This window comes from Sorex fumeus, unplaced genomic scaffold, assembly GCF_029834395.1.
Source record: "Sorex fumeus unplaced genomic scaffold, SorFum_2.1 ptg000095l, whole genome shotgun sequence".
Classification (NCBI taxonomy): Eukaryota; Metazoa; Chordata; class Mammalia; order Eulipotyphla; family Soricidae; genus Sorex; species Sorex fumeus.
The window spans coordinates 4117076-4143356 of record NW_026606152.1 but is presented as its reverse complement, the minus strand read 5'-3'; the positions used below and the strand labels follow the sequence as shown (position 1 = coordinate 4143356).

The 26281-nt window shown below is 52.3% G+C and overlaps 1 protein-coding gene across 1 annotated transcript in view; it reads right to left on the bottom strand.

Annotated features, from left to right (window-relative positions):
- MAN2B2 (mannosidase alpha class 2B member 2) overlaps positions 1-23668 on the bottom strand; it is a 40487-nt gene extending 16819 nt beyond the window's left edge. Inside the window, exons 1-11 of the mRNA XM_056132698.1 lie at positions 23546-23668; positions 22054-22200; positions 20891-20996; positions 18720-18892; positions 18082-18173; positions 14837-15014; positions 12707-12905; positions 11458-11648; positions 9755-9902; positions 8249-8382; positions 7701-7963 (exon numbers count right to left, since the gene is read on the bottom strand). Coding sequence (XP_055988673.1) covers positions 7701-7963; positions 8249-8382; positions 9755-9902; positions 11458-11648; positions 12707-12905; positions 14837-15014; positions 18082-18173; positions 18720-18892; positions 20891-20996; positions 22054-22200; positions 23546-23668 — 1754 coding nt within the window. The remainder of the gene's footprint in view (positions 1-7700; positions 7964-8248; positions 8383-9754; positions 9903-11457; positions 11649-12706; positions 12906-14836; positions 15015-18081; positions 18174-18719; positions 18893-20890; positions 20997-22053; positions 22201-23545) is intronic.
- Positions 23669-26281: the final 2613 nt, after the last annotated feature.

Sequence of the window (26281 nt, the reverse complement as noted above, 5' to 3'; positions counted from 1 at the left end):
TATCCCAGGTTTCATTTCCTTGATCTGAAGCCAGATGCCTTCTGTGGACCATGATGAAGCGGAGAGAAACCGTCAAGACTGTTGATGGCAAGGTCCCAGGAAGCTCAGCTCAGGCACATCCAGAACCAATGTGCCGTCACATTGTTCTCCTGTTCCAGTGCAGATGGCCCAGGAGGGACCAAGCTGCCTGAGGAGATCCCGAGAGCCGGGCAGAGTCTCGGACCCTTTCTACGGGAAGAAACCCCCCACAGAGGTGGAGCTGACTGCCCGTATCATCTGAGATACCTTCCCCTCCTTTCTCAGCAGGCTCAAAGCCACAACAGGGAAGAGTTAGGTTACATGACAACCCACTGTCCAAGATGTCACAAGCCACAGCCTTCACTCAGCTCATTAGCCAATGTCTTCTGGTCCCCAGGTAAAGGGTCTGGGCCAACTATTTACTGCAGTACATGAAGTCTGGGGACATGACTTCACTCACCTGAGACCCCCAACTAGAAGAAACCCAACATGACTCATATCAGCTCCAAATTCACATCTCTGCTCAGCTATCACGTTATAATTTTCAAGTTAGGACACTTCCAAACAGTTTCTATAAAGCAAACATCACCCTGATACCAAAAATAGACAGAGATACCACCAATATCCCTAATGAACACAGATGCAAAGATCCTCAACAAAATACCAGCAAAAATGGTCTGGAGTGATAGTACTGCGGGTAGGACATTTGCCTTGCATGTGGCTGACTGGGTTCAGCATCCCATATTGTCCCCAAGCACCACCAGGAGTAATTCCTGAGTCCAGAGCCAAGAGTAATTCCTGAACATCACTGGGTGTGACCCAAAAAGAAAAATAAATAAATAAATCGGGTAGGGCGTTCGCCTTACAAGCGGCCAACATGGCCGACCCGAGTTCGATTCCTCCGCCCCTCTCGGAGAGCCCGGCAAGCTACCGAGAGTATTCGATATGCCAGACACAGTAACAACAAGGTCTCCAATGGAGACGTTACTGGGCCCGCTCGAGCAAATAGACATAGGTATCTTTTAAAAAAAATACCAGCAAATAGAATCCAACATCTCATCAAGATCACACACCATGATCAGGTGGGATTCATCCCAGAGATGCAAGGATGCTTTAACATATAAAAGTCAATCAACGTAATACACCATATCAATAAAAGAAAAATCACATGATCAGATAGATTTAGAGAAATAGATTCAGAGAAAGCATTTGACAAGATTCAGAGTTTTCATGACTCTCAACAAAATAGGAATTGAAGGATCTTTTTTTTTTTAACACAGTCAAAGCCATCTACCACAAGCCCACAGCAAATATTTTCCTCAATGGGAAAACTACAAGTCTTCCTTCTAGGATCAGGCACAAGACAAAATTGCCCATTTTTGCCACTTCTGTTCAAAGTAGTACTGCAGCTGTTAGAAAGGATGAAGTCATGAAGTTTGCATATAAGTGGATCAATATGGAGAGTATCACGCTAAGTGAAATGAATCAACAAGAGAGGGACAGACATAGAAGGACTGCACTCACTTGTGGAATATAAAGTAACAGAATGGGGTCACTCCAGCTACTAATCAAGCTATGTAAGAGCCATGATCCAAAAACACACAAATGAAACTCGGAACCCAGCGGCTTTTGGAAGAAATGCGTCCGTACTTCACATTAGGTTGCCGGTGCCGGGTCACCCCAGGTGGGAAAAGGTGCAATCCCTCCGCCTATTCCCCCTGGCGGCTCGGTGGCCACTATCTTCCAGAGGCCAATGGACAGTCAGGTATGGGCCAGCAGTGACAAGACACGCAGGACCTCACGGGAAGGGGTGGTGCCAGCCCTTGACCTCAGCAATACCACTCCTGGGAATATACCCCAGAGAGGCTAATAAGTATAGTTGAAGTGACATCTGCACTTGTTTGTTCATTGCAGCACGGTTTACAATAGCTAGAATATGGAAAAAACCTGAGAACAGATGACTGGTTAAAGAAACTTTGGTACATCTACACAATGGAGTACTATGTAGCACTTAGAAAAAATGAAGTCATGAAATTTACATACAAGTGGTACTACATGGAAAATATCATGCTAAGCGAAATGAGTCAGAAAGAGGACAGACATAGAAAGATTGCATTCATCTGGGTAACATAAAGTAACAAAATAAGAGACGAACACCCAATAACAGCTGTGATAAATACCAGATTATTCACTCCATGGCTTAGAGACCAGCCGCACACTCTAGGGGTAAAGGCAGCTCAGATAGAGAAGGGAGCACCAAATAAAGGGTGCTGGGAAGATCTGCCCAGGATGGGAGATACCTGCTGAAAGTAGTCTACGGACCGAACATGATTGCCACCCAATGTCTCTTCTACAGACCACAGCACCCAAAAGGAGAGATAGAACAAAAGGGAGTGCTCTGCCACAGAGGCAGAGTGGGATGGGGGCTGGGGGGCTGGGAGGGATACTGGGATTGATGGGGGTGGAGAATGGGCACTGGTGGTGGGATGGGTACTCGATCATTGTATAAATGAAACCCAAGCACAACAACTTGTAAGTCTACAACTGTACCTCATGGTGTTTCACTAATAAAACCAAAAAAAGAAAAAAAAGGAATGTGCCTGCCACAGGGGGCGGGGAGGGGTTGGGGGGATGGAGGGAGGGATACTGGGAACATTGGTGGTGGAGAATGGGCACTGGTGGAGGGATGGGTACTCTATCATTATATGACTGAAATGTAAGCATGAAAGTTTGTAAGTCTGTAATTGAACCTCATGGTGATTCGTTGAAAAATAAAAAGGTAAAGTAAAAGGTAAAGGCCCTCCCGTTGTTCGTCAATTTGCTCGAGCGGGCCCAGTAACGTCTCCATTGGAGACTTTGTTGTTACTGTGTTTGGCATATCGAATACGTCACGGGGAGCTTGCCAGGCCAGCGTGTGCCTACCCTACGCCGGCAGGCGCGGGTAACCCGTTGAACCCCATTCGTGATGGGTATCGGGGATTGCAATTATTCCCCATGAACGAGGAATTCCCAGTAAGTGCGGGTCATAAGCTTGCGTTGATTAAGTCCCTGCCCTTTGTACATGATGTCCGGGGCTGCATGCGCGCTACACTGACTGGCTCAGCGTGAAAAATAAAAAATAAAAATAAATAAAATAAAAATAAAGTAGTACTGGAAGTACTTGCCACAGCAATTAGGCAAGAAAAAATATCAAGGGAATTTAGACAGGTTAGGAAGAAATCAAGCTCTCATATTTGCAAATGATTTGATACTGTGTTTAGAAAATCCTAGACTCTACAAAAAGGCTCTTAAAACAATAGATTTGTATAGTAAAGTGTTGTATAGCAGGTAGAAGAATGGGTGAAAAGTGTGTGACAGGTGGAGGGTGGGTAAGATAGAGAAGAGACCGCAATGACAATAATAGCTGGGAATGATCATGCTGAACAAGAGCTGAGGGCTAAAAGTAGGTAAAGGGATATTCTTGATAACCTTTCAGTATCAATATTGTAAACCACAATGCCCAAAAGAAGAGAGAGAGGAAAGGAAAAAGAAAAAGAGAGAGAGAAAAGCCCCTGCCAGATAGGCAGGCAGGAGGGGGTGATGGGAGAGAACCTAGGGACACTGGTGCTGGGAATGTAAACTGGTGGAGGGATGGGTGTTTGAACACTGTTTGACTGAAATCCAATCATGAACAGCTTTTTAATGCTCTAAAAAAGTAATTTAAAAAACTTTTGAAAAGAAAAATGGTGGAATGATTGTTGGGATGCTGAAGAAGAGCTGCCTCTAGAGTAGGAGTGAGTGTCTGGCTAGACTGAGGGGCAGTGGTGAAGGTACAGACAGTGTTGTGAGAGGATGGTGAGGGATGAATACGCGGAATAAAAGGAGAGAAGATAGGATGGTAGATGGGACGGTATGGGAAGGATTGGTGTGGGTGGATGTACAGATGATGGAACAGGGAGCAGGTGAAGGTGAAGTGGACTGGGAAAGAGAAAGGACTGAAGGATATGTGAGAGGGAGGGAATACGTGAATGAGTGTGTGACAAGACTATTTAAAGGAAGGGGAGTTGATGAAGAATGGGTGGAGCAGCGAGTGGGAAAATGGAAGTGTAGATGAAAGTGTGAATAATGCATCCTAGGGATGCAAGGCAAGGATGGTTTAACATTCGGAAATCGGTCAACATAATCCGTCACCCAATCAACATAATCTGTCACGCATCACCCCCTTCTGCCTGCCTCTATGGCAGGCACCTTTCTCTCTCTCTCCCTCTCTCTCACCCTCCCTCCCACCCTCCTTTTAGGCATTTGGGCAGATCAACAAAAGAAAAGATAAAAATCATATAATCATATCAATAGATGCAGAGAAAGCATTTGACAAGATCCAGCACCCGTTTATGATGAAAACTCTCACCAAAATGGGTATTGAAGGAACTTTCCTTAATATAGTCAAAGCCATCTACCACAAGCATCATCCTCAATGGGGAAAAACTAAGAGCCTTCCCTCTAAGATCAGGGATGAGACAAGGATGCCCACTCTCACCATTTCTGTTCAATATAGTACTGGAAGTACTTGAAATAGCGGTTAGGCAAGAAAAAGATATTAAGGGCATTCAAGTAGAAAAGGAAGAAATCAAGCTCTCACTATTCACAGATGATATGATACTATATTTAGAGAACTCTAAAGCCTCTACCAAGAAACTCCTAGAAATAACAAACTTGTATAGTAAAGTTGCAGGTTATAAAATCAATACCCAGAAGTCCATGGCTTTCCTACACAGTAACAACAAAGTCTCCAATGGAGACGTTACTGGGCCCGCTCGAGCAAATATGCAAATAATGAGAGAGAAAAAAGTGACACGAAAAAAAGCAATCCCATTCACAATTGTGGCTCAGAAAATCAAACACTTCAGAATCAGCTTAACTAAGGAAGTAAAGGACCTGTACAAAGAAAACTACAAAACACTACTTCACGAAATAAAAGAGGGCACGAGGAAATGGAAAGATATCCCCTGCTCATGGATTAGGAGAATTAACATTGTCAAAATGGCAATACTTCCCAAAGCATTGTACAGATTCAATGCAATCCCTATAAGGATACCCATGACATTCTTCAAAGAAATGGAGCAAACACTCCTGAAATTCATATGGAACAATACCCCCATGAATAGCTAAATCAATTCTTGGGGAAAAAAAGATGGGAGGCATCACCTTCCCCAAGCTCAAACTCTACTACAAAGCAGTAATAATTAAAGCATTAATTAATTAAAACAATCTCTGATACAAAGCAGTAATAATTAAAATATTGAAACAAAGGCAGAGTTGCAGACCAATGAAACAGGGTTGAATATCCTGACACACATCCTCAAATATATGATCATCTAATCTTTGATAAGGGAGCAAGAAATGTGAAGTGGACTCAATGACTCTTTTGCAAACCACAGCACCCAAAAGGAGAGAGAGAACAAAAGGGAATGCCCTGCCACAGAGGCAGGGTGGGAGAGGGGGGATAAGGGTGGGAGGGATACTGGGATCAGTGGTGGTGGAGAATGGGCACTGGTGGAAGGATGGGTACTCGATCATTGTATAACTGAAACCCAAGCACAAAAATTTGTAAGTCTACAACTGTACCTCATGGTGTTTCACTAATAAAAATTTTTTTTAAATGAGGAAGAAAAAAAAAGAAGTGTGAAGTGGAGAAGGGAAAGTCTCTTTAACAAATGGTGCTGGCAAAACTGGACAGCTACATGCAAAAAAAATGGACTCAGATCTCTACCTAACACCATGTACAAAAGTAAAATCAAAATGGATTAAAGACCTCAACATCAGACCGGAATCCATAAGGTACAGTGAAGGCAAAGTTGGCAAAACCCTCCACGACATTGAAGCTAAAGGTATCTTCACAGATCACATGCCACTGGCCAAGTAAGTGGAAAGAGAGATAGACAGATGGGACTATCTTAAACTAAGAAGCTTCTGCACCTCAAAAGAAACAAGGACTAAAATACAAAGACAGTCAGCAGAATGGGAAAGGATATTCACCCAAAACCCAACTGATAAGGGGTTTATATCAAGAATCTACAAGGCACTGGTTGAACTCTACAAGAAGAAAACATCCAACCCCCTCAGAAAATGGGGTAATGAAATGAACAGAAACTTTCTCAAAGAAAGTATCCAAATGGCCAAAAGGTACATGAAAAAATGCTCTACATCCCTAATCATCAGTGAGATGCAGATCAAAACAACAATGAGATATCATCTCACACCACAGAGACTGGCCCACATCCAAACGAACAAAAGCAACTGGTGTTGGCACAAATGTGGGGAGAAAGGGACCCTCCTTCACTGCTGGTGGGAGTACCAACTGGTTCAGTCCTTTTGGAAAACAGTATGGGCAATTCTCAAAAAGTTAGAAATTGAGGTCCCATTTGACCCAGCAATACAACTTCTGGGAATATATCCCAGACAAGCAAAAAAGTATAGTAGAAATGATATCTGCACTTGTATGCTCATTGCTTCACTCTTTACAATAACCAAAATCTGAAAAAAAAACCCTAGTGCCCAAGAACAGATGACTGTTTAAAGAAACTTTGGTACATCTAGACGATGGAATACTATGCAGCTGTTAGAAAAGATGAAGTCATGAAATTTTCATATAAATGGATCAACATGGAAAGTATAATGTTAAGTGAAATGAGTCAGCAAGAGAGGTATAGACATAGAAAGATTGCACTCATTTGTGGAATATAAAGTAACGGAATAAGAGACTAACACCCAACAATAGAGATAAGGACCAGAAGTTTTGCCCCATGGCTTGAAAGCCAGCCTCACATGCTGGGGGAAAAGACAGCTCAGATAGAGAAGAGACCACCAAGTAAAGAGTGTTTTGAGAACCCACTCAGAATGGGAGATGCATGCCAAAAGTAGACTGTAGACCAAACACAATGGCCACTCAATATCTCTATTGCAAACCACAACACCCAAAAGAAGAGAGAGAAAAAAAGGGAATTCCCTGCTACAGAGGTGAGTGAGGTAGGGGGGTTGGGGTGGGGGTGGTGGGGGGGATACTGGGTCCATTGATGGTGGAGAATGGGCACTGGTGGAGGGATAGGTACTCGATCATTGTATGACTGAAACCTAAGCACAAAAAGTTGTAAGTCTACAACTGTACCTCACAGTGATTCACTATTAAAAAATAATAAATAAAAAAGTGTGAATAATGGGTGGATGGAGGCCAGACGAGCAAAGGCATGCATATACAAAACAATTTGGAATTTCTCTAGCATACATAGTTTCTACCATGATTCCGTTTCTGAGTGCTTGTCCCTCAACATTTGCTATGCTATGAGTCAATCTCTTTGAAATAAAAAGATAAGGCTGGGGCTGGAGTGGTAGCACAGCAGGTAGGGCCTTGCATGCAGCTGACCCAGGTTCGATTCCCAGCATTCCATAGAATCCACCGAGCACCGCCAGGAGTAATTCTTGAGTGCATAACCAGGAGTAACCCCTGAGCATCACTGGGTGTGACCCAAAAAGAAAAAAAAATAAGACTAGCTTGATTGTAGTGGCAAACATTCACACTCACAGAAATTAAACAGAGAAATAGAAAGGTCTGGTGACACCTCGAGGTCATCCCTAGAAAGCCCGCAAATGGCATTCCCCAGAGTGGCGGTGCGCGATGCCCAGGAAGGAGCAGACTGTTCCCTCACCTCTCCCGGATGCTGTGCAGCAGGTTGGTGTCCTGGTCCAGGAAGATGGTGTAGCAGTCATTCTGCACCGACATGAGGTGCTTTTCATCCGACAACATGGAAATTCTTCTCCTCCGGCCAAAATAACTTGGCCTCGATATGTTGAGCAAAGTGCCCTGTTTGCCCTGGCTCTGCCAGATGATGTACTGCTGGTAACTCAGTCCTGGGATGGTGACCAACATATACAGTTCATATTTGTTCGGTATCGTCTTTGATTTCTGCAACTGCAAGCTCTGTGGATGGGTTGGAACACTGAGTGTCTGGACTAGAGGACAATCGTTCTACCCTCTAACGCTCAGCTCGGACAGCACCTGGGCGGAAGCCTCACCGTGTGGGGCAGACTGGGTCTTCCCACTCTTAGAGTGTTCTGAGCCGCCCCCCTCCTGCATTGTCCCTCGTAAACAATGTCCAGCCTCTCCTCACGCCCAGCCCTTCCCTCCCGCACCAACTTCCTGTCACATGGCCACTCTTCCTTGTGCAAGGGCCCCAGCTGACCCTCCTGCTCCTACCTGTGGAGGCACAGACCTGCCCAGCCCATCCGTGACTCTGAGTTTGGGATAGTCCACGGTCAGGGAGACGATGGTGGTGAGGTTCCAGGCCAAAGGGTTGTAGATGACCGCAGAGAGTCCGATAGAATCTGCATCTACATCCAGAGACCCACACACACCAGTAATGATTCGCTCAGTGGCTGTGTGCAGAGAGAACGGGAGCGCTTTGGCCCTGACCCTGCACATGTTGGCAACCGGAGCAGAAGGGAGTGAGGACAGATGGTGCTCAGACACTGGGTGACCCTCTCTGCTTGGTGCCCAGGGTGCTTCAGGGAATGTAGGAAGGAGCCCACAGGCGAGCCCAAGTAGTGGCTAAGATAGTCACTAGCCCCACGTGATCAGGGCCCCAGGCCCTGCGTCAGGCTCTGCTGGGACTCCACAGCTGGACGGCCAAGCCTTGCAACTCGCTTGTCCTGGCTCTGAGACTCCTGCGGTGTGGATCTGGGTTCCTTCCGTGGGGAGGGGCTGGGGCCATCCAACATGCTCCGCTTTGCTGCCCACCTGTGTCCACTCTGTTTTGTGGCCAGAATGTCACATTTTGTTCTCGGGTTCTGCACACTGTTCTTGGATGTCAGGGAAGGGCCTGTCCACTCCCACTGGCCTTAACTGCAAGGCAGCCCTCTCTGTCCCATGGCGGGCTGTGTCCGCGCACTCCCACCCCAGCCCCGCGGAGTGTGGGGCCTTCTGGAAAGGCACAGAAACCTGCGGGAGGTGAGGCAGCTGAGAGGGACTTGGGTACAGGGTCGAGGAAGGAAGCAGCTGGTTGTAGAGAGGTCCCCCGCCTAAAGGAGACGGTTCACACATACACGGCGCAAGTCCATGTGCTGCCTGCGCCCATGTGGCCAAGCACATGTGGCGCCCAATCTCCCTCGTGAGACGTGCACTTTCCTACCTAATGCTGGGGGGGGGGGGGGCTTCTCTCTCTCTCTCTCTCTTTTTTTTTTTTTTTTTTTTTTTTTTTTGCTTTTTGGGTCACACCCAGTGATGCACAGGGATTATTCCTGGCTCTACACTCCATGTGGGATGCTGGGAATCAAAACCGGGTCGGCCTTGCACAAGGCCCTACCCGCTGTACTATCGCTCCAGCCCCACCCGCGCACACACGCATGTTCTCTTGAGCGTGTTACTTTCTCTCCCACTTTTCTCTTCCTCCTCCCCTTCAAACACCTCCAAGTAAAATCTGTTTTACCTCCAAAACAAATAAATAAAGGGAGAATGCTTGTCCCTCATGGCCCAGAAATTTGTCAGCTAAGGACCCCCTTGTTGCAGGTGAACTGTATGTAGCCGAGAACGCAGACACTCAGAGTGTCGTGTAGAGGGGCATGGACTCCTGAGGGATGGGGCAGCCCGCTCCCCTCCAGGTCAGACACAGCCACGCTAAGACACGGCCAATGAGTCACAAGGTCTGGGTCCCGCACCTCCAACTCAGCTCACTTCTCAGAACCGCCCTCCCCCCAGCTGGCTTACCTTTGTCAGATGGGCCACTCTGTCCACTCCCGCTGACGATGGAGGCCATCAGCCGGTGCACACCGTCCATGCCCGCGGCCAGGTGTTCCACGTACATATCTCTCATCCTATTGCTCCCAGTCCCAGAGATTCCATTGTGGTGTTGGACCTGAGGCCCCAGGACAGTGGCAATGGGGCTGCCGTCCAGAACACACACAGGCCACTAAATACAGATTGCTGCCCCACACCAGCATCGGGAGGGAGAGGAAACCGGGCAGAGGAAGCAGCTTAGCCCTGCCCGGGGCACCCTCACGAGTGTCCGCCTGAAGCCTGCAAACTCTCAGAAGGAACCGAGAGTTGGCCCCCAACTGACCAGTCCCCACAGACACCCTTGCCACCAGTGATTCTTGCCACTGCGGTCAGGCAAGGAGCAGCCTCTTCACAAAAGGGAGGGAGAAGCGTCGGGGTGAGTCCCATACGGACTCAACGGGCACTGCAGGTCACTGTGTCACTCTCTGAATACCTGCCAGTCGGTCCCCTTAGCTCAGGGAGGAAAAGAGTCCAGGGCTTGGGAACCAGAGTGATAGCACAGCAGGTAGGCCGTTGAGTTGTATGTGCCAACCCAGGTTCAATCCCGGCATCCCATATGGTCCCCTGAGCAACACCAGGAGTGATTCCTGAGTGCAGATCCAGGAGTAAGCCCTGATCATTGCTGGGTGTGACCCAAAAAGAAACAAAAAAGACTCCAGGACTCCCCTCCGTGGCCGGGCCCTGTGGGAAATCACCCCTTCATAGGGCCCCCCGGATGGCACAGTCCTCTGAATAAAAGCTTGGTTTCCTCTGTGAAGGCTGCAGATGGGCACCCGGGAAAACAGCACAAGGGACTGGCATGACTTTAACATCCAGTTAGTTCATGGGGCTGGAGCAATAGCACAGCGGGTAGCGCGTTTGCCTTGCACGCAGCCAACCTGGGTTCGATTCCCAGCATCCCATATGGTCCCCCGAGCACCGCCAGGAGTAACCCCTGGGCATCGCCGGGTGTGACCCAAAAAGAAAAAAAATCCAGAGGTGCAGGTGTGGGCCAGGCAGGAGCAGAGCAGGTCACTATCCCTACAGGTGCCGGCTGGCCATCACCCTGTGTCCACGGGTACACTTACACCCCAGTCTTGGCTCTGACTGCACCTGTTGTCGGTGGTGGACTTGTTAAGGGGAGCCGTAGCAGCTGAGCTGGGGAGCCGGCTGGGGGGCAGAGACTATGCAGTGAACGGCCAGCTCACCCCTTCCTGGGCTGGCGAGGCGAGCCTGCCTCCGGGGCGTCCACGAGACAGTGGACATCGTTTCACCTGCACAAGGGTCTGTGAGGCAGGGCCCAAGCAGTGACTCCCGCCGGGACCATGGGGCAGAAGTGATGGACACCTTGCTAGTGGAGCTGGACAGGTCATGTCATCACTGCACTCATGCCCAGCCCTCCTCTGGGTGGACAGTGATTAAGAGCACAGGATGGAGGCTGCAGCCGAATGGGCAGGCTTGTGAGCTGGACACAACACCCCTGGCCACGGGAGCTCTTACCCGAGCCTTCCCGGGACCGTCACCCAGCTACGGGGACACGCGGGGGGAGCGCGGCCCAGACCACCACACGGCACCCTTGACGTCCCCCCGAAACCCAGGCTCCGTGCTTGGGAGCAGGGGATGGGCCCAGCGGTCACTGCACCCGGTATCCTTACCTCGGACACGGCCCAGCGGAGCTGCTGCAGCTGCTGCAGGGCCCAGGAGGCGTTCACAGTCGAGTCGTGCTCTGGCCACAGGTGCCGCACGAACATGGACTCCGCAGCATATAACAGGGCGCTGGCCTGCCTGGCCAGGGCCTTGAGCCCACTGTGGGAGGCGTAGAAGCCCGTCCAGGCCTGAAACTCCCCTGGGACACAAGAGCCAGCAGGGTGAGGAGCAGGCCCGTGAGGAGCCGGCGACAGGGAGCAGCGCAGAGCGGCTGGGAACAGAGACAGAGGGACCCCAGGGTCTTCCCTGTCCTGGAAGACTTTGGGGAGAGGTCACAAGAGCAGGATCTAGAAGAAGGAAGGGGGAAGAGGCCATGCCAGCTCCTGGAAGTGGTCAGAGGGCAAGCTCCGGGGTTTCTCTGGGGCAGGGGTCTGGGGGAGAGGGCGTGAGGGTCCCCGCTGCCCGCAGGGTCAGCAAGGCTCCTTGAGCTTGTGACTTCTCAGCCCGGCCTCAGTCTCTGTCCTCGTCCTGCTTCTGTGGGCCCGCAGGTCATCGGGGGAAGCCGATGCGTCATCAGCCTGTGGCAGGAGGCCCCCGCCCTCGGCCACACACACACACACACACACACACACACGCACGCACATATGCACACAAGCACACACGCACACGAAACCACAGGCAGTTTTTTGTGGGGGCCACACCTGGCAGCGCTCAGATCTTTCTCCTGTTTCTCTGCTCAGGGACCCATCCTAACAGGGCAGGGGACCAGCCTACACAGAGCTGTTAGACAGTGAACCGGCCCTCCTGCCCCTTTGCTCTCTGACCACACAACAAGGCCCTTTCTATTCCCTGAAGCTGATTCCTTAGTCTTGGCTCCCCGGCGCATTGGCAGCTACGCCTTGTCTAGCGACAGATGTGGTGGTAAATGCAGGAACCATGACGACACAAGATGCCTCTTGACCAGCTGACAGTGAGAAAAGGCTTCCTGGGGAAAGTTCCGTTCCAAAGCACTAGGACTCGGAGGAAGAAGATAAGAAAGCACTCCCAGTAACGCAAATTCCAGGAACGGAGGCAGGGAGGCAAGGAACCCCGTGTGGGCAATCAGAACCTGCCCGCGCACAGAGCGACGAGGGTGCTGAGGTGTGGCTGGGTCACGCCAAGGCCCTGCGGATCCCGAGGCCACGGAGCAGGGCAGAGCCGAGATGGGTGACGGCGGTTCTTGGCACCAGAGCTCCCTGGCCCCTCAGCGGCGCGTACCTGAGGAGTAGGGGAGGAAGTCTTCGTGTGCACGCGCTTTCCAGGTGATGTTGAGAGCATGAAGGGCGCTGAAATACTCCCTCAGGGTGGCGTACTGCACGGAGATGCCCAGCCGCGATTCGTTCCTCTTGAAGTATTTCAGCAGAAGGTCCATGTTGCCAAACTGCAGTGAGGCATTGAAGAACTGCTTGTCACAGCCCTGCGGGAGCGGAAGATGACCGGGCTCGGGACCAGGAGCACAGCCCACCCCAGGCCAGCTGGCCTCACTGCCCACACACACACCGCCCACCCTTGCACAGAAGGCGTGTTTCTTTTGGAAAGGTGGGCAGCATGTCATATTTCTTGGCTCTTCCTCTAACCCTGATCTCTGAGCATGTCCTAAGCACTTCCCAAGACCCAGTCTGACTGCTCACCGCCGGGTCTATCCGCACTCACTGGGCTTCAGAGACGAACTCATGAGAAAACTTTTCATTTCCTTTCTGACAAATTGTGTTATGAATTCACTATCAAAGGGAAGAGGCTGGGGGTGAGGGGTGTAATGAAGCACTTTGCCTGTCTGCCATAGCGCAGAGCCCTGAGCACAGGGCAAAGGAGCCCCGGTAGGGTCCTGAGTCTAAACTGACGGTCAGCAGCTCTGGGCAGCCCTGCAGGTGAGTCGGGCCCTTTGCACAGAGGCCAGAAGATCGCGTGGACCAGGCCACCCACAGAGGATTTTCGGCCAGCGCGCTTCATGGATCTCACGACGGGTGATTTTATAGGGTTTATTCATCTGGACACCACAAGCAACTTTAGAGTGTTTCCTGGTTTTATTTTGAAAGTGTCCAATTCTGAGTTGTTCAGAAGTAAAAATTTCAAAACTCCAGGAAGCAATACTTGGGGGCAGAGGTGAGCAAAATAAAGAGCTCAACAATACTGGCTCATGCTCGGAGTGACTTGGTGGAGGGAGTACTGTGACTCAGTACTGCAATGTCACAGCCCTCAGCACTGAAGTGATCACGTTACATTAAGACTTTTAAAGGATAGTAAAATTGCACTATTTAAACATACATTTTAGGTAACAATTCAATTTCATAACAAGTAAAACACATTCATAGGGTTCTTATTTAATGGTACATACCAATAAGCCTATTGACCTAAAGTATTCCTTGCCAAACATATGCATCATTTTACAAATATAATAAATCTTGAAAAGAAAGTAAACCAAAGTGGCATGGAAAACGGGCAGACTTGAGGGGACCAGTGTCTGAAAACAACTCCATCCCCTCTGAATAAGAAACCGTGTGACCTTAGGAATATTCTTAATGGCTCCAACTTTTTTCATTCTCTGAAAATAATGGGATGTTCATCATCATCATGGTCACAAGGGGTGTTTTCTTCCTAGGCCATGTAAGTAAATGAGACATAGATACGCCATTTCCCAGTGGGATGAGTGCCTGGAGCGTGGGCAGCAAGGCCATTGCCATGGCCAGTCTGCTAACTTGGTGGTGGCTATGACTGTGACGATGCTGAATGTGATGCTGTGGACGGATGAGGAGGATGTTAGTGGGGATAAGTGTGACGACTTTGTGGCGACGGCCATGACAGTGACTAGAACAGATGGGTTGGTGATCCTGTGCTATTGAAGGATTATGTTCTGGTGACGTTCTTGATAACCATGATGGGAAATGTTGCCGCTGATGGCCCTGCTGACAGTGAAGAGGACAGGATGGCTGTGTTTCATTGTCTGCCCCTCTGGGCACTTCCTTTCACTGAACTTCGAATCAGCCCTAGGAAGCCAGCACCGAGGTGCTGAGGAAACAGGGAGCCAGCGAGATCTTCAGGCTCACACAGTTCATAGCGACCTGAGGCTCTCCCAAGCCCAGGCTCTGGAAATCTGCACCAGAGAAGGAGAGCGGCGCGTGGAAGCCGGAAGTCCGCCTGGGAGAGATGGTGTCTTTCTGGTGAGCCATGCATGTGTGAGTCCAAGGTGCAGAAAGAAGATAAGGAGAAAGGACGAGGCTTCAGGGGAGAGCAAAAAAGAACTTCCTGGCCTGACTAACTGCTGAGATGGAACAGGAGAGCAGGGCACCCAGAGTGTGGTGTGGAAACTGTCACAGCCTTCTCTGGGCCAGGGCTAGGACCTCAACTTACCCAGGGCCAAAGCAACTTCTGAGTCTTGAACCAATGAGCCCGGTGCTTCACGTCAAGGACCAGCTCTTTCACGTAGGTTTCAATGTTGCGAGGAGTGATGGGTGGGTCCATTTCAGGGTATTTTCCACCCAGTGGTAGATCTGGGAACGTGGCCAGGCCTTCCCATCGAAACCCCGACCTGCAGGAGAGTGGGTTAGCAGGAACTTCTCAAAAGAGAAAAAGCCTGGGGTCGTGAGGACAGACGTGACCCCTGGTGACAAGGTGGGACTCACACCGTCCTACTTGGGGCAACTCCGGGGCATGCACCTGCGTGTGAGCAGATCAGAGGACAGAGACAAGAGACAAGAGTCTGTTTCATTTTGTTTCGCATCACGACCTCATGCAGGTGCCAGTGACTGCCGGCAGCTCCTTGGGGGCGAATTTCTGGTCCCATCGGCTGGAGCACAAGCTTTGCCCCCAGCCCCACTGAGGGAGTCTGTTGGGATTCACGTGATGACTCACTTCTGTGACTCCTCAGGCCACCTTGTTGTCCATCAGACTCTGGCTGTAAAACCATCAGTCAGGCTGGGACCTGAATGCAACACACCAGACTCTCCTTCACAGCATCTGGTGATGAATACTGGAAATCTCCGCGGGCAACATCCGGAATGGAGTGTGATATTGAGTATGTAAAGTTAATCAGGGGACATAGTAGACACTGAAATAGCATGTTTAGAACATTGTATTTGTCTCATGTGTGAATCAATATCCGCCATAAAGCCCCTAGATCGTCACCAGACTGTCTCCATGTGACTGGCCCTTCAGCATCACCTGCTTCCCTGGCAACCCCTAGTACCTCTCCCTTATTGACTAGAGACTGTTCATTTGTCCAGTTTTGTGGGCTGGTTACTTTTTGACTTTATCTTCCAAATGCTAGTGAAATCATAGGATGTTTGTTCCTCCCTGTCTGATGGATTTCACATCACATAATATCAGCTTGCTCTTGGGTTTAGTTTTAGTTTTCTGGTTATTCTTTTTTTTTTAATTTCCAGAGTCTAATTTTAACCCATATTGAAGAAACAATCAGAAAAGTGAAACAGCCGCCTGTATCGGCAGACACAGATGTTACAAATGTAAAACAGTGGGTTATTCACTATTCACATTTATATTTACAAGGAATCCTTTTGTATGTAAGTTTTACTTTTCAGTTAGTTGGGAAAAAGATTTGACATTACATAAAAATAGTATGGCCAAGGTGATGTCCCATTACAGTAAAAATATTTTTAAAAATTGATCTTTAAGGTGTATCAAAAGTAAAGTTTTCTGCTTATTCTTTTCCTGCTTTCTTTTCCTTTATTTTGTTTTGTTTGGGGCCACACTGGACTGTGAGCAGGAGTTATTCTGGGATTTCTGCTTGGATGAGCCCAAGCAATGCTTAAGGACCCATATGTGGTGCTGGGGATTCCAACCAGGATGAGTGTGGCCTGACCATTGTACTCTGGTCGTTTCTGATCATTCTTTGTCATTCTTTTTGATGCTTTTTCTGTGTCTGATATTTTGGTGGACTTTGATACTTTTTTCTGTCTCTACTCATGTTTTGGTTTCTTTTTTGTTAGGGGGAGGGGTATTTTCTCATTACTATTTACTTTCTATAGAATTTCTTTCTGCTCTGCTAATCTTTCTCTGCTGATATCCTCATTTGCCTTTATAGGTTATGTCCTTCCTGTTAGCCACTGTCATAGTTGTAAGTTCTATCATCCCTTTTGACGCTACGAGATACAGGAAACTGCAGAGACTGGAGAGATCGTGCTTCCTTCCTGTCCACCCACAGTGAATACATTAGCCACCGTTCCCATTTCTGAGACAGATTGGAGACATTCTGGTTTTCTTTTTTGTCTATTGAAACGTGGGTGATTTATTTTCTGATGGGCTCGGAGCAATAGCATAGCGGGTAGGGCGTTTGCCTTGCACGCGGCCGACCTGGGTTCAATTCCTCCCCCCCCCCCCCCAGGAGAGTCCAGCAAGCTACCAAGAGTATTCCGCCTGCATGGCAAAGGCTGGCAAGCTACCCGTGACGTATTCAATATGCCAAAAACAGTAACAACAAGTCTCACAATGGAGACATTACTGGAACTCACTCAAGAAAAAATGATGAACAATGGGAGGACAGTGGTACAGTGCTATCCTCTGATTCTAGCCAGTGTTCCCTCAGCCTTTCTTTGTTCAACTTTGTCCGTTATATCGCAGGAGAGCATTGTTGGATGTGGGGTAACTGGACATCAGTTTTTCATCTTTCCATGCTTGAAAACTGTCACTCCATTTCCCTTGGCCTGTGGAGATCTGATGAGAGCCTTCTGGGGCAACTTTCTACTGTCCATGTTTTTATTCCTCAAGCACCTTAATTCTCCATGGCTATTGACTGTTCGCATTTTACTACACTATAGTGCTGCAGGTCTCTCTACATTTAGATAATTTGGTATTCTGTTAGCCTCATAGTTTGATATATTCACTTTCTCCCCCAGATTCGGGGGGTTCAGCCATGCTCTCCTGAGAGGGGCGTTGGACTCCTTCTCAGCTCTACGTCCTGTGAAATACCTGCTACGATGCCATCAGTCTAAGGGGATGAGATTGTTCTCAGAACATTTCATTTTGTTCCACCTTATTTCTGTCTTCCACAGAGTCATTCTCCATTTGTGGACTTTCACTTGGCTCCTTTCTCCCCTGCACGGTCCCTAGTTCCAGTGCTTGACCAAGCGCATTGAGTTCTGCTGCCTTACTTCAGCTTCAGTCTCTTTGGGCAAGTATTCCTTCTCCTCCCATGTCATGAGATACAGGGGTGACCGGGAGGTATTGGAGATGCTTCAAACTTAGCAGCGCTGCAGCGAAACCAGCTAACGGTGGCAGAGAGGAGAGGAAGGGACTTCAGATACGGTGGCACTGCCGATGGCTGCTGCCTCTCACAGGGCGTTCCCCCTCACGGGCCTTGCCACCGAACCTGACTCACGGCACGAAAGGAACCAGGGTCTGAGCTCAGGGTCGCCGCCTCCGAGGTCTCGGCCGTGGGAGCTCTAATCTGACTGCCCAGGTGAAGTGCAGCTGCGCACACTTTGCTAGCTGCAGGACCGCGGCGGGGGGGGGGGGGGGGGGGGGGGAGGCGGTGCTTCTCTTTCTGTCACTGGGGGAGCCAAGGGAGTGTCCCCGAGGGGTCACTGGGAGGTCACGTGTGAGGCGGCAGGGAGAGAGCAAGAACAAGCCAGAGGACTCACGGGCAGTAGCTGAACTGGTCCAGGATGTGCGTGAAGATCTCCTGCTTCTGCAGCTCCAGGGAGCGGGACCCTCGCCACACGAACTGCAAGCTCTGAGGGCAGGACCGGGGCGCAGAGCGGGGTCACAGCTGGCCGGTCTGTCCTCACTGGGTCCCTCACAGGTTTGGGGGCTCCCGCCAACGCCTCCGATCTCAGGTTCCTCCTGAGCCCTCCAGTTACAGGAGGTGGCAGGACTTGTCCCCGCCTCCCCGGGAGCCTGACTGCGCACCTCCCGGGGAAGGGCCTTGCCGGGCCTGGATCCACCTGATACCCTGAGCAACTCCCGCCTGGGGATGCTCTGAGTCAACTCTGCACCTCCCCCTGGGCCCGTGTGCGGAGACAGAGGCCGCTCTCAGAGCACCCCGTGCCTGTCACCGTTCAGCCCCCCGAGTGTGGCCTCCAGTCCTTGGCGAACCGGCAGGGTTCACACAGAGCCCGGGGTGAAATGGAATGGTGGGAGGCTGAAAGCCGCGGCTCTGGGAGGAAGGGGCCACGCAGCAAGGGCAGGGGGCACCACGGGCTGGCCCCAGTGCGGGGAGCAGGCCCAGCCTGCGAAGGGGCACGGAAATGGGTGGGCAGCCACAGCGGGCTCCACACACCTTGGTCTTCTGCATGTTCTCCTTCAGGTCATAGTCGATGCGGGAGATGACATGGGCCTGGAAGCCCGCCAGGGAGAAGAGGGTGGGGGTCGTGGCAGAGGCGCCGAACGAGTCGACCTGCCAGGAAAACTGTGGCCGGACGCCGAGCGCCTCATAGAGAAACGCGTGTCCTTCTGCGAGAGAGCACACACCCAGGGCTCCCGCGGTGAGGAGCGCACTCACCAAACCCTCACGGCCACGTGGCGAGCTGTGGCACAGGGGGACAGGCAGGAAGCCAGCCTGGCAGAAGCCATTCATTTTGTTTGTCGGCCACAGCCAGGGGTGCTCAGGGCTTCCTCCTGTCTCCACACTCAGGGATCTCTGCGGGGGCGCCCAGAGGACTATTGGGTGCCAGGATGCAACCCAGCTGCACGCATGACCCGTGCCTTCGCCCCACCCATCCCTCCGGCCCTAATATTTCTATTTCTCGGGTCAACCTGTTCAGTCTGTCTCTCTCTTTCTCTTCGAACCCACGGGCAGATGAGTTTCTACCTCCGGCCCATGGTTTCAACAGTTTTTCTTCCATTAGAAATTCTTTACGGCCAAAATCCCAAATAATAATTGTGGGTGTGGTGTCAAAATGTTAAATGTGATCAAAGTATAGAGAGAGTGATTTGGAAATCATCTGCCCCACAGGTAGGGGGAGGGTGTGGGATGGGGGTATACTGGGATTTTTGGTGGTGGAGAATGGGCACTGGTGAAGGTATGGGTGTTTCATTGTATGACTGAAACTTAAACCCGAAAGCTTTGCAACTGCTCTCACAGTGATTCAATAAATAAAATTATAAAAAATGGGGGGGGGGGAAGTAAGATGGATTTCATGCAAAATTCAATCAGCCTAATCAATGGCTGAATGAATAGCAGTACTCCTACATTAAAAAAAAATAGATAAAAAGAAATTCTTTACGGCCAGCAGTTGGGGTTGATTCTGACACTGCTGGAGAAGGAAGCCTTAGGGTTGGTCTGGGGTGTTCTCCAGAACCCTGCCCGCAGTCTCAAACGCGGAGGGGCCCGTCAGCCAACATCAGTGCGAACGGGGGCAGGTGGCCGTGAGCCAAGAGTCCGGCAGAGAGGATGGTGATGATGCAGGCGGGAGAGGAATGAAGCGGGGGTAGTGATAGAGGGGGTGATATGTCGTGTGGGTGGTCGCAGTGGCACCTCTTGGTGCTGACAATGGTGATCGTGTGCTGCGACTGTGGAGGTAATGGTGGAGGGATTGGGACTGAGGCCACTGCCACAGGGAATAGTCATGTTGATAGTGGACACCAGAACAGCATCCCGATGTCGGGACAATGTTAGCAGTGGTGAGTCCCTGGTAGGGTATGGCAGGGCCATCCCCAGGGCACTGCAGGGGATGGAGGTGGTGGCCCCTGAGTAGCTAACAGCAGGGACAGTGGTGACATCATGGTGGTGATGGTAATGGTAGAGTTGGTGAGGGTAGAATCTATCCATCATTTTAGGGAACAACATACTACAAAGTATTTTACTTATCCCCGTAAAATGCACTGGCCACCTGGAGACATACATCAGCTGTGGTTTGGAAGGGTTGAGATAATGTGAGGCTCACCCCTTTTCAGTGTGTCCCTTCATGGGGTTAGGGGCCTCAAGAGCCTAAAGCATGTGCCTGTAGGATTGCTCCATGGCCTGGAAACCAGCCTCACATGCTGGGGGAAAAGGCAGTTCAGATAGAGAAGGGAACACCAAGTAAAGGATGCTTGGAAGACCTGCTAGGGAAGCGAGATGTGTACTGAGAGCAGACTAAAGACTGAACAGGATGGCCACTTAATGCCCACATTGCAGACCATAATACCCTAAAGGAGAGAGAGAGTAAATAGGGAATCCACCTGCCACAGAGGTGGAGGGGGGGCGGAATGGGCACTGGTTGAGGAATGGGTACTCGATCATTATATGAAGTGTTTACAGAAATGTAAACACAAAAGTTTGTGAGTCTGTCACGGTGATTCATTAATATTAAATAAATAAAAATAAATAAATAAATAAATAAAGCACAGGCCCATGTGTAACCCTGAGAACTGTGAAGACCGCACCAGAAAACCACTGTCTCAATCCAGGTTCCTCTATCCCAGCCCCGCGGCAGGCCCGAGGACTCGGCTGAGACTGGACGAACCCACCTGTGAGCTGTAGGATCTGGTCATCCATGTGTGTCACTGCCTCGTCATGCATCACCTGGCCTCCTGTGACAAACTCCAGGCGTCCCCGGTTCAGGAGCCGACGAACCTTGGCATAGCGCAGACACAGAAAAAGCCAGTGACAACCCCAAGGTTGGTCAGAGCTGGGACACATTGCCTCATCTCTGGGCTACTTCCCTCCAACCCTCACACTGTTCACCCCGAAAATGCAGGAGTGGTTTATCCTGGCCCCCACACTGTCCCACCGGCTTGCAGCACCCTGTCCGGGCTGGTGCTTCCTCTACACACACACACACGCACGTCCTTTGACATGATGTCACAGTGAGAGAGACTCCAAAAACAGTATTCAGAGGTTTTCTACAGGTTCCATCATTGCTATAAAACTAGCCACCTGATTTAGCACTCACCCATTTTCTTTCATCCATTTCCATATCAAAGCATAATCAATTATATCATTTCTACATGCACAAAAACAAGCATGTATTTTGTTTCTTGACAGTCATCAAAGTGATTAGCCTCATTTTAATTATGGGAACTTAACAATCAATAATGCAGTGCACTTTGGGTGCATCGGCTCTGTTTTAACTTGACCCATGCCGTGCTCCTTTTCTCTGTAGGATTTCATTCTCTCCGTGGCCTTTAGCAAGAAGGTTCCCTTGTTCTCTTTTCTCACGTGTAAGTATGATCACACTGGACCTGTAGACCATGCTTTATTTGGAGTGTGTTTTACAATTATCTTATAGGTAAATACGATGAACCCCGGTCCACTTTGTCACAATACGTCCTTATGTAATAAAAGACTTATAAATGAGAACTTATAAGCAAATTCCAAAGAGTGTCAGCCCCCTTTCATTGGTTGAGTGTTCGAATGCTTTCTAAAGGTGGGTTGTTTTCAGTTTCTTTCCTCAATAAGCATCAGTTGATCAGCCACTTGGAAGTGTTTAAATCAGCACCTACTACACGTCGGCCCTGGGAAGGAACTGGGTGTTCAGCAAGGAGCAGATAGGAGTTCTGTCCACAGGGACCATGGTCTGGGACCACTGTTCATTCTGCCTGATGACAAATGTGTACGGAGACAGGGGCTAGTGTCACCATTCCCCCTGGCCTGCATTCAGCCGCTTCTCCTCCGAGGCCCCCAGTGGTACCTGACGTTTCTGCTGTTTTGAGGCAACTCCGTCCCACCACATCCGGAAATACGCCTGCTCCACGATGATGAACCTGCGCTTCTTGGACTGCATCAGTGCCCCCACCACAGATGTGTAGACGTTGGACGCGTATGTGAGCATGTTCTCCTGGAGGAGGGCCCAGCCACATTAGCCCAGCAAGGCCACCGCGAGCAGGACCCCACTGCTCATCTCACCGACACCCGAGGGCACTCAGCACACCAGGCCCCAGCTGACGGTGCAGGCGAGCAGTGCTCCCTGACAAATTCATCGAGAAAAGAATAGAGCCGAGAAAATTGAGCAAATACCATGCGGGTACAGGGAATCTGACAAAGACCTCCATAGATGGGGCAAGGCTGTAAGACCGAGGATGCAAGGAAGTGGCCTAACAACCAGCCGCACACGAGGACCTGGGGTCTGTGACCTCCCCCCAAAACAACTGGAGGATGAAGTGAGAGGCAAGGTGTGGAGCCCTCAGCTGAGGGCCGCTGCCCAGTGTCTGGGCCCTGCGGGGGCCTCACTTGCCCCCAGGCTGGGTCCATGAGGAAGCCCAGGCCCTTGCACCAATATCTTAGGCTGACCCAGAGTCTGAAGGTCTCCGCCTATGTGTCACTCACCCTCCTCCCATCCCCTCCACCGTCCTCCTCCCTCCCTCCCTCACTCCACTCATTCCACTCACTCACACACACACTGACTCGTGCATGCACACACATTCACACACTCGCGCACACACTCACCCACACTCATACACACACATTCACAAGTACTCATATGCCCACACTCACACACTTTCACATATTCATGCACACTCACACACACTCACTCATGCACACACTCTTACACACACATTCACACACCATGTTCAGTCACCTACACACACACACTCACACTCACCCACTCATGTACACACTCTCCACACACATTCACAGTCATGTACACACTCACACATTCACACACACATGCACACACACTCGCCTACACATCCATGGAGCACCTGCCATGCCACCAAGACGCTCCTGAAGACGGGCTGACCGCGTTGCCTCACCCCGTGGGGAAAGCCTAAGCACAGACAACAGTAGGTATCGGGTCAGGAGGGCGGGGAGGCCCCTTAGGGTGTCGTTAGTGCAAACATGGGCAGGCCACAGGGCTGGGTCCCGCAGACCAGGTCCAAAGGCTACAAAGGTGCCCAGGCTGGGGCTGCCCTGCAGAGGGGACTGTGGGCAGGAGGGGCCCATGACCTGCTCGGGGCACCCAGGTCTGCACAATGACCTTGCTTGCCCAGATCTCTGTGGTCAACCAATGACCTCTGCTGCCTCTCACCGCCTCAGCACAGATGGGAAACTGAGGCACACATCTTGTGTCTGCGCTGGAACCTGCCCCAGCTGGCCCTCAGGCTGATATGCCCACATGAGACTCCCTCTGTCACCCGGACATATGAGCGCTGCCGCACCTGAGCAGTGCCCGCCAGACCCACCTGGCCCCAGGCCACGTCCATGTGGCTGTGCGGCACCACGAAGACCCAGATGGCCTCCTTCCTCTTGGCCTCCAGGCCCGGCAGCGGCAGCAGGAGCAGCAGCAGCAGGAGCAGCTGGCCCATGGCGGGTTCTGTGCCGAGCCCAGGTCCCGCACCCATGGTCACCGCCTGGCCTTGCCGGGGGCAAAGCCGGAAGGGCAGCCAGGGCCTCGGGCAGTCTCGGCTCCCGCCCACAGGCCCTCCCCGCTCTGCAGCTTCCTGCGCCCCTGACTCAGAGGCATCCAGCAGAAGACCACGGGCCGCTGCCCAGTCCCCCTGCGCCCCCACACACCTCCCTGTGCTTCCAGAAGCTTCTCTCTCCTGTCATGCCCTCCGCTCGTCACACTTGGGCTGAGGTCTTGGGCCCAAAGGATGAGAACTCCCAGCTCTCGGCCCAGCGCCCCCCAGCCCCTTCCGGGACCCCCGCCCCACAGCGGCCCCTCACAGCTGTCATGGGGACTTGGATCAGTTTGGGGGCAGGGGCTTCCGCAAAGATGCTTGACTGGGCCCAGCCCCGGCAGCCGGGCAGGAGCACAACTGGGGACCCTCCAGAAGGAGAAGTCCCACCTTGGGGACCTCGCACGGTCACCGCCTCCCGCCTCGGCGGGGCAGCTGCGTGGGGCAGTGTGGGGAGGGCGGTGGGTCCCAGAGCAGCTCCACCATCGTCTCTGCCCAGGGGTCTGGCCCCGGGGAGACTGTTGGGTGGGGGTGTGGGACCGTCCCTGAGACCCCGAGAGCAGGGACCTGTGTTCCGGGAGCCCCGCCTGAGGGCCAGCGGCCGGCCTCTCGCTGTCCCCCCTCAGCCTGCGGCCACTGTCCTCCTCCCTGGGGGTCACCACCCTCTTGGCCTTCCTGGGTGGGAGGGGCTGGGGGAGGTGGGGCCATGTCTGAGGCCTCCAGGGGGCCTTTCTGGGGGGGGCGGTCAGCAGAGGGACAGTGTCCTAGGGAGAAGCCTGGGTGGCCGCGTGTGGAGGCCACTCCCGCTCGGTCCAGCCCACCCTGCGTAGCCACCCGTGGTCAGCAGGAAGCAGGGGCCACGTAGGTGCAGAGAGGCTGGGGGCAGGAGCCCCCGACATCGCCAGCCCCCGCCGGGGGTCCGGCGGGTGCCACCACGCCCCTGCCCCACATGAAAGCTGCCGGGGCGGCAGGAACGGCCGGCTGTTCCTGGGGCATGGGCGCGCGCAGCCTCCCTCCCTCTCCATTAGTCGGGCCTTGTGGGTACTCGCCCGGGGCCACGAACTGCCCATCCCCAAAGCTTTGCCACCCCGCTGGCTTCATGTCTCCTTGCTCGCCCCTTCCGGAGGCTTCCAGGTCCCGTCCAGCTGTCCTGGCACGCCCAGCATCCTCGGGCACTGATGCCAGCGAGAAGCCGGAGCCAAACGCTTGTCATCTCTCCAGGGAGCCAGACTCTCACCACCCGCCCCTCACCCTGCAGCCGAAACTGTCAGAGGAGCTCAGGGGACACCGTCCAGCGGCCACCTGGCCAGTGTCTCCTGCCCCGCATCACTGTGCCACATGAAAGCTGTGGGGGCGGCTGCTCCAGATGACCGGGCAGGAACAGGCAAGCCTAGCACACAGGGTGCCTCTGGGTTTATGGGGCGCAGTCATGGACACTGAGTCTGGGCCTCCGCAGGGGCCGCAGCACTCGACTCACGCCAGTCTGGATGCAAACCCCTGGGCTCCCCCAGCACCACGACCTACCCCAGGGCCTCATGCTCCCAGACTGGGTGCTCCCCGCGTACCCCACAGCAGCCCACGGCCCCCTCCAGCTGGCTTTGCCCCGTGCACGGTCCCCGGCTCCCTGCCTGCTAGGAGACCCCACTGGGAGGCTCGGAGCTCATGGAGCCGGATGGACAGGGTCGCCCAGGCTTCGTCCTGCTGTGAGGCGGCGTCACGGACGGCAGCCAGGCAGCCGCGAGAGGGAAGCGGCCCCAGTGCCAGGGCCAGGCCTGGAATCAGGGCTCTGAGGGGAAGGGCACGGTGCCACCCCCCAGCCAGGGGCGTGTGTGGGAGCAGAGATCGGCCCTCGCCCTTCCTTCAGTTTCCTGCATCCTGGGCTAAGGCACCATCAGCTGCTCGCGGGCACCTAAAACAGGTTCACCTGCGGCCGTCCCCACAGTCACTGCCACAGTCCTTCAGGACCGGTTGCTGGTGTCCACAGGGACAGAGGGACAGCTGCTGTCAGGCCCAGAGATGCGGGGCCCTGCCCACAGCTCACAGCAGCTGTGCAGCTTCTGCCCTGGGGCTCGGCGGGCCCAGTGACTCAAGCTCTGCCAGGAGCTTCCAGGAAAGGCCCTCGCAGTGAGACACCCACACACCTGTTCCCCCCACAGCGCACAGCCCCCATCCCGAGAAAGGAGGGGAGGCAGGAGAGAGGAGACAGGCCACCAGCAGGAGGGGCAGAGGCCAGCCCGCAGGCCTGGTTCCAGCCGGTCGGAGCAGGGGCAGACAGCCCTGGCCCTTCCCGGCAGGGAGGCTCGTGCACGAGCCCAGGGGTACAGCGGAAGGGGCAGGTGGTGTCCATGTGAGGCTGACCAGCACACCGGCTGGCAGCAACCTCACCCAGGACACTCAAACAGCCCTTGTCACAGCCTGTCCACCCAGCTAACGGCTCTAGTGGCAGCTCCCAGCAACACTTCAGCCCATGTGGTCCTGCAGCAGGAGCCAAGACTGACCCATGGCACAGAGGGGACAGAG